This window comes from Boleophthalmus pectinirostris, unplaced genomic scaffold, assembly GCF_026225935.1.
Source record: "Boleophthalmus pectinirostris isolate CB_2022bp ecotype Guang Dong unplaced genomic scaffold, ASM2622593v1 HiC_scaffold_16, whole genome shotgun sequence".
Lineage (NCBI taxonomy): Eukaryota > Metazoa > Chordata > Actinopteri > Gobiiformes > Gobiidae > Boleophthalmus > Boleophthalmus pectinirostris.
In genome coordinates, this window is record NW_026571095.1 from 1,405,297 (window position 1) to 1,417,307 (window position 12,011).

Below are 12,011 nucleotides of genomic sequence, written 5' to 3' on the forward strand. Positions count from 1 at the left end.
GAGCTACCTTCATGGAGACAGGAGGTTGACGCCGCTAGTTACAGATGTAATTAACTATATGAATGTACAAATACTTCTACTCATACTGGGAGACTATCACAGCATAGCAACAACATCTCCATAGAGACAAGCAGGTGACGAATATGAAAAAGTTACATAAATTACCTTTAATCAGTTTGTATTTTTAGAGTCATTTTTAAGATCACAAATGCTCTGCAAGTTTGTAGATTTTTACTTTTAGATTTAAAGGTGTATTGTGTAACATTTTGGTTGAGGGTCCGTCACCTGCTTGTTTCTATGGAGATGTCATTGCTCTGCCTGGAATGTTCCACAGTATGACATTAAACAGCTCTCTCTACCTTACAGTTCATTTACAGGTGGTTTAAAAAATCCGTGTGTCATTCGTTCATCAATATAAAACCAAAAAGAGGAAAACGAAAAAAAACACAACAATTTTCTTCGTTATTTGTCTCCAAAATCAAAATGAAAAAACAGATAATGATTTGTTTTTTCAGTTTTCCATTTTGTTTTTAATTGAATAATGGATAAAACGGATAACGGACGTTTTCCGTTTCCGCGACTTAAACTTAGATGCCGGACTTTTGCGCCGCGTATGGACTTAACCAGGACCAGATCTTGACCAGATCGGGACTGAGACTGGGACCAGATCATGACTGAAAACGGTTTAGTCCTGCTTTAATCCTGATTCAGTCCTGGGTCAGTCTGGTGTTGCAGTTTTAGTCATGTAAATGGGAAATGGTCGTTATCCGTTTTTCCATTTTTCATTTAAACACAAAATCGAAAACTGAAAAAATTAATCGTTATCCATTTTTTCATTTTGGTTTGGGAGACAAATAAATAAAAATAAATGAAAAATAATGAAGAAAGTTGTTTTTTTTGTTTTCTTATTTTTGGTTTTATTTTGAAAAACGAATGAAGGAATGATACATAGATTTTTATACCCTAGAAACACGGGATCGCCTCTCCACAGATCTGACCTGTAACTTGGCCTGGTTTGGTCTCCATGAAGATAGAAAACTTTAATGCCGTACTGTGAAACATTCCAGACAAAGCAATAACATGTCCATGGAGAAAAGCATTTGACGGACCCTCCACCAGAAATGTTACACAATGCACCATTAAAGCGGATGAAGTTTGATTGATATACAAAAGTAATAATGCAATTTAAAGTTTTTCTATATATTATATGACTTATTTCTGAATTAACTGACAATTAGTTGTATTATTTGAACCCTAGTCCAAACTATACCATAACATATATATAGTACACTCCCAATCCCAGACCAATATGAGCCTTTTTCTAATTACCAATATTGTTAACCACTCTCTTATGACTCCATTAAAATCTGTATTGCACTAAGCACATTTCTTATTATGGGCGCCTACACCTCTTCTTTAATTTCAGTCCCATTTTCCAGCTCCTCTCCCTCCACGGGGACAGCAGTGGTGATTTAACTAGCTTACCTCTCCTTTAACAACAGACGCTTTATGTTTGCGCTGGGATAAACTCCAAATCGCTACAGCAAATTAACGGCGATCCCTCCATTACACCCGGAGTCTTTTACAGCATTTTTAATAACTCAATTAAGACCAGATAATTGTGACTTTTCAGGACTGCCAGTGGAGCGGAACATGGAGGAGCTATCAGAGGAAAACACAGGGAGTACACGGGACAGCTGGGATTGGCTGATGACACTAAGAAGGAGGGTTCAATCATTTGGACAGTTGCGATTGGCTAATAAAACTAATCGTCTACGGACAGCTGGGATTGGCTGACGGAACTAAAAGGGCGGGTTTAATGGTGTACGGACAGCTGTGACTGGCTGATGAAACTAAAAGGGTAAATTTAATCATCTATGGACAACTGAGATTGGACTTTTTTGAAGCATCTGCCACCTGCTTGTCTCCATGGAGATGTAATCCACAGATGAAAATTCCACAGTATGCCATTAAATCACAGGTGACGTAACAAGGCTTTATTACGGGTCAGATCTATGGAAAGGCGACTATGCTTACAGAAAGAAAGAAGGATTTTAAGAGTATTTTTTGTTTTTTGCTAAATAAACTCCAGTAATAGATACAAGATTGTTTAATGTTTAATGTCATACTATGGAACAGGAGGGCATCTGGCATACAGGAGGATGATACGACTTCTGACACAGGAATACAAGAGGATGGGAGGGCATCTGGCACAGGAATACAAGAGGATGGGAGGGCATCTGACACACAGGGATACTGGAGGATGGGAGGGCATCAGACACAAGGAACTCACCAGTCCGAGTCCAGCCTTGTAAACTGGAGAGAGCGAGAGGTCGGCACATTTGACCTCCCAGACCTGCACCGCGTCCAGCCACACGTCAGGCTCCGCCGACGGGTCAAACCTGAAGTACGCTCGGGGCTTTGGCAAGATGTGCTCCTGCAAAACACACCAAGAGACGGGATGTTCTCAAATACTTGCGACAAAATTTAGTTTGTACATTTATATGCTAATCTGATTCATGTTAATTTAGTAATAATTCATAACTTATAACTAAAAATAAAAACTATGACTAAAACCAAATAAATGGATTCATAAAAAATATTTGTATTTATCCATAAAAACAAGGAATCAAACTACAGAACAAGTGCAAAACACAGCCAGTTAAGATAAAAAAAAAAAAAACATGATCTATATAATCCTGGTTTATCCTTAAATTAATTCCTATTTCTAACATGAAACTCGTCTCCACTTTGGCTCTTATAACTACAAGCCTCTGTGAGCTTCATTTGACTGGAGCTGAACGCTGTGGGTGACGTCACATTCCCTTTAGTCCACTTCTGGATACAGAAGACTATGGTCTGCTCTGAGCCACATGTTTTTACTGACAGGCCTGGCTGATGACTGACCATTAAACAGGAATCAATGAATCTGGAGCTTGATTAAAATTGGATAAAGCCTAATCAATCTGAAATCGTTTGTCTTGGGGCGAGCACTGAGTCACGGGAAATAACACTAAGAACAGCACAGACCTCTGCAGAATTAATGAGTTATTTTGAGGTGAGAAGTTTGATTTTTGTTGATTGTTTCCCAACTGGGGGTATGGGGACCTGGAGGTACTAAAAATATTTCAGATTCAAAAGAAAGGTGGTACTGAATTATATTTGAATGTATAATGTAGGGATGGGCATGATTAGTCGATTAATCAATAATTGATCATTAAAAATTTCATCGATTACGTTCATTTTAATCGACAAACGGAATGTAGGTTGCTGTGCGTAGTGTAAGGTGACCAAACGTCCATGTCCGGGGACAAACGGGGGTCTGTACATGTGTCTCTCTGCACTCAGAAGGAGCGAGCAGACACAAACAGTCGGTCAGCCTGCAACGTGCCGAAGCACAAATGCATATTTAACAATGATTGTACAAGGAATTCCACGCTTTCCTTTCTGGTCGGGACAAGTGTGAGGCCATGTGCACAGTGTACAAAGCAGCACATATGTTTCGATGTCCAGTGGGAAAAAGTTTTGCCAGGTGAGAGTTGCGCAATGTTGATGACGAGTCCCCACCTCCCTCCCCCCGTACGGTGTCCTGGTTTTGACAAACGCAAATATGGTCACACTAACCTGTATTCCACTGAGTCATTAATTCGACAAAAGCTGAACCGCATCAGCGCACAAGAGCTGATTTATTTATTTTTTCTTCACTTAGTTTCTGCAAATGAGCGATGCGGTTTTAAGTTTCGTTTCTGTGAGAGTTGCGCAAAACTGAATTAAACACATTATAATAAACGGGCTGATGTGGCTCTAGAGTGGTTACGGTTTATATGTCGTAAAGTTGAATTTATTTATGCAGATTAGTAGTGCAGATAGTAATAATAATGATGATCATTTTAATATAAAAACGTTAATGATTAATCGATCGTTAATTCTCCCGACGATCGATTAAAAACATTTAATTGAATGCCCATCCCTAGAATAATGGTTTTTATACCACAGTCAGTGAGAATTCCAAAGGCTAACTGTGTGTGTTAAAGTAGTTTCGGCAACAGCCACATCCCACATCTCGCACCTACTCATGAGCACAGGCAACATTTTGAGAACTTTGTCTTCTATAGTTAATTGCTTTTTTCATCTCTCTTTCCTGAAACTCATAGATATTCCATCACACAATAACCGTCTCACAATATTGTAGCGTAAGCAGACAGTGACAGAGCCTCTGCTGTCTGTGTGGACTTGGCCTCAGCCTCGCGCTTCCCCAGAGACCCGCAGCTCTGAACCCAAAGTCAAACCATGCTAACGCGCCCGCGGCTAACACGCCAGCTACACATTGTGATGAAAGGTGATCCGGTGACTCTGTGATGGTTGCCCCCGTCGCTCCTGTCGCCCCTGTCTCCTCTGCTCCAGATTAAACCAAACGCGGGACTGAAGCGGGCCAAAGCCGACACCGAGTTGTGCAGTTTGTAGCGTGTGGAGAGCAGTGGGTTTGAAAGGCCAAACGGAGGACATCATCACTCAAACACAGGATAATAGCCAAAAAAGAAGTCCTATTAAAGGGCCAAACTGTGAGTCAGGAACATGTTTCAGTTTGAACTTTTAGCCCCGCCCACTTAGTCCTTTCTGCTGCTGTGACATGTCCTCAAAGTTTTATAATCTCTGCTACTATTTGCTTTTTTGTAAATATTCCTCCTCCCACTCTCTCCATGCTGTTCTCTCCTCTTCTCTTCCTTCTTCACCTTGTTTTCTTTCTACTCCTCTTCTTCCCTGTACTCTCCCTTTCTACTCCTCTTTGCCCTTTCCCCTCTCCTCTTTGCCCCCATCTCATTTCTTTCTCTCCTCCTCTACCCCCCTACTCCTCTCTCTCCATTCTTCTATCCTCTTCATCTCTCTCCTTCTCTCCTCTCCTTGTCACCCCATCTCACCTCCTCTAACCACCCTCTCTTCACCTCATCCCTCCCTGTCCTCCCCCTCCACTTCCTCCCTCTCCTCACTACCACCTGTCTTCATTCCTCCCTCTCTCTCCTCCTCCTCTCTCCTCTGCTTCTCCATTCAATCTTCTCTTCATCCCCCTCCCTCCCTCCCTCTCTCTCTCTTGTACTATGGCCACCCTGCTCGCCACCCTGCACCCCCTAACTCTCCTCTCCCCCGTCCTCGACATCCTTCTCTTTCCTCCTCCTCTACCCCCTCCGATATTCTTCATCCTCTCTCCCCCTCTTCTTTATCCCTCTCTCCTCTTCTCGTCATCCCCATCTCTCCTCCTCTACCCCTTCTCTCTCCCGCTCATCCCTCCTCTTCCCTCTCTCCCTCCTTCTCCTTCAGCAAACCTCTCTCTCGTCTTCGGGCCGCCCTGCTCTCTCCCTTCCTCTCCTCCTCCTCCTCCGCCCTCCTCTCCTTTCCCTTCCCTCTCTCTCTCTCGTCTTCGGGCTGCCCTGCTCTCTCCCTTCCTCTCCTTCTCCTCCTCCACCCTCCTCTCCTTTCCCCTCCTTCCCTCTCTCTCTTGTATTTGGGCCGCCCTGCTTGCTCCCCTTAACTCTCCATCCATCACCCTCACACTGCTTCATTACAGAGCACCACACACACTTTCTATTAGTCCAGTGAACAAAACATTACTATGGCCTCTCAATCAGCCTCTCTGGATTCTGCCTCCCGCAGCATTTCCACACCAAACTTTTAACCTTCTGCTTAAAGAGATCGCCGCCGCCGTCTCTAAAATGGAGGCTGCAGCAGGTACACGGCGCACAAAGGAAAAGCAATTTACGGCGTACAGTGGGAAATTGTAAGTTTGGAAAAAGTGGACAGGAGCAATAATGTAAGATTAGTGTGGAGGTTGGCTACCGTGACCCCGATCTACAGTTAATTCACAGTTGTAAAGGCAGGCGCTGGGGAAAAGAGATGGAGTGTGTTGCTCAAGGACACAACAATAAGCATCAAACTACAAAGCTACTAGTGAGATACTCTCTCTTCTAATTGATCAACATTCATTTGTTGGTCTTTTTTGTAAGGTAGTACAATGAGGTATAATTATCCTAGAGGAATCATAATGTTAACCTATAGATACTTTGCACTGACGTCACGCTGGGGGTGTTCTACATGTACCTCTATTGGCAGAATGTTCAGCGTTACCATGACGACACAATGCACACATGCAATGCAAACAGTTTTAAGATAGTGTGAGTACTCAAGAAAAAAAATAAAATGGGTTTAAACAGCACATTTTCAGGAGCCTGTGATCAGTGCGAGCGGCCAGATTGTGTTGAAGATCAGATTAAAGTGTCTTGAGTAACAGCGCTTCTAACAGAGCAGTGCCTACAGTTAGCATCACACCCCCAGGGAATGTTGGTGACAGCTGCAAAGTATCAATAGTGATCAACATCCAGTTACAGCAGTTCTGACTGTAATATTCAACTCATACAAGAAGAACTGCACTTTAATTACAATTTATATTTCTAATTTTGTTATCATACTAATGAGAATGAGGTACAAATTCATGTCTGAAAACCAGACTGTGCATAAATGGACATAGGTAACCAGCTAGACATCGCGTTCCAAATAGGAAGTGAGCATGGGCGTGATACAGCTACATCGACTCTGGTCCCAGTTCACTTTTTATTGAAAAACCACCACCCTCTCTCTATAACTGCTGCAGTGAGCCTCGTCACTTTGGTCTTAAAATGTTCATATTAACCCTTTCAGACCTAAGGGCAATTTTAATACATTTGTCCTCGCCTGGATTTTTAATTAATTTCGCTATTAAAACTCCCCCTTTAGCCCTAATGAAGTGTTATGCATCTTTTTTTCCAGTACAATCTGTTATTTCACAACCTGCATGCACTAGTCGTCACTACATTCACCTTCTGCATTTCCATGGTGTATGTTACATTTGGATTTGTACATTTTGAGTGAAATAAATCTTTCAAATAAGAACAGCAAGGGATGCCCAATTACAGAGCCCAAGATGCTTAATTAGCTATTTATTTGAGAAATAACTGCACTTAGAGTGGCTTTTTCACCCATTACAAACACAGAGCATTCGACGCTCTGACCATCTTGACTCACTACACTCTTTGGCACAATTTGGGGCAAATTCAAAACGGATGGAGGGCATGCATTTGGTGGAAAACAAAGTTCCTATTGGACACACGTTTTCCCTGCGCCATCACGCAGTGTGCGTGTGACAGAGGATAATGCTGGAAATATGCTCAGAAAGCCGCAACTCTCAGTTTTTCAAGGAAAAATAAAATGTTTCTCTTTTATGGTTGGAAAGTTATGAACGGATAAATAAAACATGTAGGTATCATATACAATACTGTTGGGCTGGAAGAGTTACTTCTTCTCATGATCCTGGGTTTTTTATTTTCATTATTTTGTCCGTAAATCAAGATATGAACATTAATATCAGACAGGTCACTCCCACAACAGTGAGCAACAGGTTTGACTGACAGTGTTGTCAAGCACCCGCCCCCTGCTAAAGGTGTAAATACCGCTTCAACAAACTCAATCTGGATTGGCTCTTATTCACGATATTCGCGGTCAGATTTCCAAATATGAACTTTCACCTCTATAACTGCTAGCCTCAAGAAACTTCATTTGACTGGAGCTGAACACTATGGGTGTCATCACACGGACTCCCTTATTCCACTTCTTTATACAGGCTATGGATAAAACCAATATTTAAAAAAAAAATCCACCAAAACCTTAAATTATAACGTACGAAACATTGTGCAGACATGATAATAATAACTGAATTACCACACCCCAGATTTTAAACACTGGCATTTTCAAATCTCTTCAAACTCGCTTTCATGAACCTCGTCTCTACTTCTCCAAACAAAATGTACTCCTCATCGCAAACAAGCCCCCAAAACACTGCAACAACGAAATGCCAAAAAAACAATGTTAATTATACCGAATACACGCCTTCATTCTGTCAATCAAACCTCAAATTGAAAACGGTTTGAGGAAAAAAGTCCCCCGCTCACTACCTCTGCTATCATTTTCAGAGCGCGTTGTCAATTTGTTGAACATTGGAACAGACCTCTTCAGAAGTAAATTGAAAAAGCTATTCATTATCCCCCAACGGTGCTGACGCCTCCTACACCGGTTTTCCAAATGCGCATTGTTAAGATAGGAAACACAAGTAGAGACGCATTTCCTATGCTTAAAACAGTCAATATGTCTGTTCAGAAGGGCTGATTTAGTTGACTTGTTGAGGAATTATTCAAAGGTGTGTTGATTACAGACACTTGGACGCTACTGGAATCAGCGGTGGAAGGTAACAAAGTATAAAAGTAAAAGTACTAATTTTATTTTTTATTATTTTATTAGGTCCTATATTACTCTTGTGAGCTTTAAGATGTTAAAATGTTGTTGCCTCATCATAAACATAACTGGAATTGTTTTGTTTCATTTATAAATGCTTGAGTAATCCTTTAATATTTGCCTCCTTTAATATTATCTCCAAACCTCAAAATGCTCTGTTCCACCTAATGATGTCATGAAGCGGTGGTTTTCATATTAACAGCTCTTTTTAGTTTTAGTTCAGTAGAGATTTGCAATTCCAGGGCTGAAATTATCCAAATGATTCTAGTGAAGGTATTTGGAGTTTAAAAACACAGAGGAGCACATCTTGTATTAAGCATGACATCACAAGGTGGAACAGAGTGTTTTCTGTTTGAGAGAAGAACTCCTAAAGCCTAAATATGCAGGATTTGTATGTTAAATATGTGTGAATGAAACAAAACAACTTGTTATGAGGAAACTACATTAGAACATAGATCAGAAAACAGCGCAACATGGGCCCTTTAAGTACATTTTAAATGGTAAATGGTCACATTTTTCTATAGCGCTTTTCCACCTTCAAGGCACTCAAAGCACTTTACAACAAGGAACCACTCACTCATTCACTCACACATTCACACACACATTCATTCACCAGTGTATGCAGACACTGGGGGTGAGGTGGGTTTAGTGTCATGCCCAAGGACACAACGACAGCATTCATCTGTGGGAGCTAGAATGGCACCAGCCAACATGTGGATCAGTGGATCTGACCGCTCAACCAATGATGTTTTTTATGTGAAGGGCGGGATTCGAACCGCCAACCTTCAGATCAGTGGACGAACGCTCTACCAACTGTCTGTACTTTCTACTCCACTACATCTTTGACGTGAACTGAAAAGTCAAAAGTGCTTTTCTTTACAGTGTGAAACCTGCTGAAATGGCTAAGATTTATTTATTTATTTTCACATTTAATTTTACATTTTTGCATTTCAGTAAACCAAATACACAAATACAGCTACAAAAATGTATAAATCAATTGCATCACTTAAAATCATCTAAATTATTTTTCAAAATCGCTACATTTCATCCTCAAATTGTTGTAAAATCTAAATACATACTTATTTTTTACTTTTTAAAATACATTTTTCATTGGGTACTTTAATACTTTTACTTCTAGATTTTCTCACGTGAAACATGTCATTTTTTGCCTCTGTATCTGTACTTTTACTTAAAGGTGCATTGTGTAACTTTTCTGGTGGAGGGTCCGTCAAATGCTTTTCTTCATGGAGATGTTATTGCTTTGTCTGGAATGTTTCACGGTCTGGTTTGGTTTGGTTTCCATGATGATAGAAAAGTCTAATGCCATACTAAGTTACAGGTCAGATCTGTGGAAAAGTGACCCCGCTCACAGTTAGAATGTCTGTTTTTCTAGGTATTTTTGAGCTATAAAACCACCTGTAATTGAATAAATGTGAACTATAGCTGTTAATGTCATACTGTGGAACATTCCAGGAAGAGCAATGACATGTCATAGAAACAAGCCAAACAAAAAGTTACATAGTGCACCTTTAAGTACCAATATTGAGTACTCCATCCACCACAGATAGGAATACACCAGTTGCTCTTTTTTTTAAGTTGCTTTAGTCATTTCCGATAAAGACAAATAGTGGAAAACCCCAGGAGGAGACATGTCCAAAGTAATGGCGGTATTTAAAATTGCACAGGGCACATTTGGGAGGTGGCCGTCTCATTTCAAAGTTGGACATTTCATTTATGTCAAACAAAACGAAATGAAAACGAGAATTAAATGAAAGATGGATGATTGTGAGAGTGGAAATGGCCCCATGAGAGAGAGACCGCGGCTCTATTCAGCTCCAAAAATGAGACCATTTATTTTGGAAATTAGAATGTGTTTGATATGTGCGCAAAAGGGGGAATGTGGAGTTACAATTCACACTTTTAAATGACAGTTTATGGAGGAAAAATAAAATATAACATTGAAAAAACATAAATATAAAAAGAACATATTGATAGTTAATGGACAAATAATTTGTGTTTTGAATAATTGATTCTTTACAAGTGATGTCAGTAACATTCTCTGGGGGTGTGATGTTAACTAGAGACACTGCTCTGTCTGAGGTTTGTCAGACTTTAATTTGTGCTTTGTTTTAACACAATCTGTCCATAAAGAACTGACTTCAACTGACAACAACTAAAGCAGAGGAGCTGATTTGTGCTGTTAAACAAGTCACTCCCACCTTTTTGTGGCTATTTTCTGATCTATGTTCTGATGTTGTTTCCTAGAGATGTAACAATAATCGAAATATCGAAGTTCTCAGAATAATATCGTGGACCATCCCAATATATCGATTTACAAGTCACTTTGCTTAAATGAAGAGTTATGGTGCAGTAATAGCTAAAAAAAAGACAGAGGGAACTACATAGACCATGATCCTTTGCTCCATTTCAGTGCAGACTACAAGAAGAAATAACAGTTCTAACACTTTTAAGTCTTAGTTCTTTGGATTAAGTCTTGTCAAGGCATTTTAAGAGGAAAAAGTAGCATAATAGTATCCACAAAATATTGCAATAAATATCGTACTGTGAGATGTATAATGTGAAAATATCGTACAGACAGATTTGGATATTGTTACAGCCCTAACTGTGCCCCTCCCCACCATATTGTGAGCTTTACCACGATATTGCAAAAAATATTGTACTGGCGGGTTCATACCGTGTCAATATCGTATCGTGAGACTTGGATATTGTTACACTCCTATTGTTTCCTCACCAAAAACAGACCGAAGGTTGTGTTTCATACACATGTTTAACACACACACCCTGCAGATTTAGGCTGAGTTATTCTCTCAAAAAGACAAAAACACTCTTTTCCACCTTGTGATATCACTGTGTCTTTAAACTTCATACACCTTCACTAGAATCGCCTGGATAATTTCAGCCCTGGAATTATCAATGTCTACTAAAAATGGTAAAAATGGAAAAAAACAAACAAACAAATTATCTGTTTTTGATGAGATAACAACATCAGAACCTGGCTTAAAGTGCAAAAGAGTCAGTTGTGCTAATATACGACCACAGATAGGAGAAACTGATGCCTTATATGGGCCTATTAAACTCTCTCTTTACCTTCAGAAACTTGTAGTGCTGCTCCAGGTCTTCGTCTTTGAACCCCGTCCCGATCTGAAAAAGACAGAGGAGATAAACAGCTCTTTAGATCAAAACTGTACATAACATTTACTGCAGAGGGAGAGAGGGAGAGGTGCGGAGAGAGAAAGAGAAAGTGAGAAAAAGAGGCAAAGAGAGATATAAATAAAGATACAGAGTGAGAACTTCACTGCAGTCTAGTTTAATGTCACCTCTGCTCTACTCGACATAGATGTAAAACTACAAGATACGAAGAGACTGACACTAAACTCAAAATAACATGTAAAAGTGGATTTGAAAACAGCACTAGAGTCTACAGAGCGTACAGAGTGTACAGAGCAAGGGAAGGAGAAGAGAGGTGAGAAAAGACAGTTTAAAGGCAGATACAAGATAAGAAACAGGAATGTCACCATGTCAAATATTAGAGAGGACCAACTGATACTCTGCAACAACATTCCCTGGGGGTGTGATGCTAACTTAAGGCACTACTCTGTCAGATGTTCTGTTACTCAAGTTAGCTGATTTGTGCATTGAGGCTATGTTTATATGATAATGGTCTGAACAGAAGA

The 12,011-nt window shown here is 40.2% G+C and overlaps 1 protein-coding gene across 1 annotated transcript in view; it reads right to left on the minus strand.

The window, feature by feature from the left end:
• Positions 1-12,011, minus strand: part of lig1 (ligase I, DNA, ATP-dependent) — a 151,028-nt gene that overhangs the window by 9,998 nt on the left and 129,019 nt on the right. The window contains exons 24-25 of the mRNA XM_020941232.2: positions 11,425-11,478; positions 2,294-2,437 (exon numbers count right to left, since the gene is read on the minus strand). Of these exons, the coding sequence (XP_020796891.2) occupies positions 2,294-2,437; positions 11,425-11,478 (198 nt within the window). The remainder of the gene's footprint in view (positions 1-2,293; positions 2,438-11,424; positions 11,479-12,011) is intronic.